This window comes from Octodon degus, unplaced genomic scaffold (assembly GCF_000260255.1).
Source record: "Octodon degus isolate 3935 unplaced genomic scaffold, OctDeg1.0 scaffold00090, whole genome shotgun sequence".
Taxonomy (NCBI): Eukaryota; Metazoa; Chordata; class Mammalia; order Rodentia; family Octodontidae; genus Octodon; species Octodon degus.
The window spans coordinates 5109666-5111423 of NW_004524666.1; the positions used below are offsets into that span (position 1 = coordinate 5109666).

Consider the following 1758-nt stretch of genomic DNA (forward strand, 5'->3'; position numbering starts at 1 on the left):
TTGCAAATGGCAGGACATGGGACTTCTCAAACTTTATAACCATACGAGCTGATATACTTCATTAGAGATCTTAGATTTTTTTTAATATTGTTTCTCTTTCTGTTCATCTGTCTGTCTTTTTTTCAGTGCTCAATCTTCTATTGGAGACTTCTCCTCCCTGGGGGGCAAACGTCCCTCTTGGTCCAGCCTCCTGGATGTCATTCCTGGGTGTGGTGTGGGGTGTTGTGCTCTGTTCTCTAAAAGATGATGGCATGGGGAAGGGTCTGCTGCCCTAGCTCTGAGCAGGGCAGTGGTGAGCACATGTTTATGTGGGGATGTGCATAGAGCGGTGTGCACAACACTAGGGTATGGGGGGCCCTACCTCCCGGGGCCAGTGGTCACGCCAGGAGTGGGTAGGCCATGATCAATGCCTGGGCTCTCTTGAAGGACCTTCTCCTGCATTTCTTGGTCCTGTCCTCTTGCTCCTCTCCCCAGACAATGGTCCTTTGCTGCAAGACTCAAAGACACCCTTGGGTCTGTGTCATGGTGGAGCACCTGCCTCATGCTGCCTGTTACCCCTGCCTGGTCCTGTGCTTTCTGTGGCCCATTTCCTCCCCTGGAGCCTACAGGGAGGATGACAGTCTTAGGGACATGGAGCTGATCAAGATGAGTGCATGGGGAGCAACGATGGGGTGGAGCCAGGCACTGGGAGCTGGGAAGCCTAGTCCTCTTCATCCTTGGTGCCATGTTTGGGGATGCAGGCGAACTCCACATAGCTGAAGTTGCCTTTCTTGTCAATGGGTGCCTCCTGGCACATCTCGTCCACTTCCTCATCTGTGAATTGGTCACCCATGGTGGTGAGCAGCTCTTGTAGGTGGTCCTCATGGATAAAGCTTGACGCCTCCTCATGGAAGCAGGTGAAGGCGTTATGGTTCATGTTCTTGGGGTCTGTGCCATTCAGCTTTGCCCCAGACATGGTGAGGAACATGGTGAAGTTGATGGACCCTGGGACTTCATGCATCATGCCCTCCAGGTATTCATCCATGAATACCTGGCCTCTCCAGTGAGGCCAGCATGTCATGTCATGCAGTTCCTCCTTGTCAATGAAGCCATCTCTGTTCTGGTCAATCATATTGAATACCTCCTTAAACTCCTGGATCTGGGACTGGTCAAACACTGTGACACTGGATATAGCCCACTGGGGCCACTTCTTGGTGGTCTTGGTCTTGGCCTTGGCTCGCTTGCTAGACATCTTGGTTTCAGGCGGGTGGGGCTCTAGCTGTGCATACAGATGTTGGAGCTAGCAACTGTTTGCTGGGGCTCAGGTTCTGCCTGGTTCTACTTCTCTAGAGGACCTAATACAAAAGGCATCAGGGCTTTACTTTCTTGGTAGGTTTTTGATTACTGATTCAAACTTCCTACTAGATAGAGATCTACATGAATGCTCTATTTTGTCACAAAAGGTGAAATATTTTTTTCTTTTATCCTGAGACAGTGTCCCATTATATAGTTTAGGCTTGTCTTGAACTGTCTGTATAACACAGGATAGCATTAACTCTCAGAAATCCTCCTGCCTACACCATGCGGGTGCTGGGATTACAGGTGTATGCTACTATGCCCAGCTGAAAGTGGAACTCTTGACAAGTTTTGTGTTTCTAGGAATTAAACCACTTTACATAACTTTTAAGTTGTTATAGTACAACTTGTGTGTGTGTGTGTGTGTGTGTGTGTGTGTGTGTGTGTGTGTGTCTTTTTTGAGACAGGGTTTCACTACAAAGT

At 48.9% G+C, this 1758-nt stretch overlaps 1 protein-coding gene across 2 annotated transcripts; it reads right to left on the minus strand.

Moving 5' to 3' along the window:
* Positions 1–628: 628 nt before the first annotated feature.
* Positions 629–1231, minus strand: LOC101569765 (myosin regulatory light polypeptide 9-like). 2 transcript variants are annotated; one of them, XM_004637460.2, is made up of 2 exons: positions 1051–1231; positions 629–879 (listed from the first exon to the last, which is right to left on the minus strand). In XM_004637460.2, the coding sequence occupies exons 1-2, from the start codon at positions 1229–1231 to the stop codon at positions 701–703; spliced, it is 360 nt and encodes a 119-aa protein (XP_004637517.1). In that variant the 3' UTR covers positions 629–700. The 2 variants fall into 2 exon arrangements, with proteins under 2 accessions (XP_004637517.1, XP_004637516.1); XM_004637459.2 differs by having other exon boundaries at positions 629–1231.
* Positions 1232–1758: the final 527 nt, after the last annotated feature.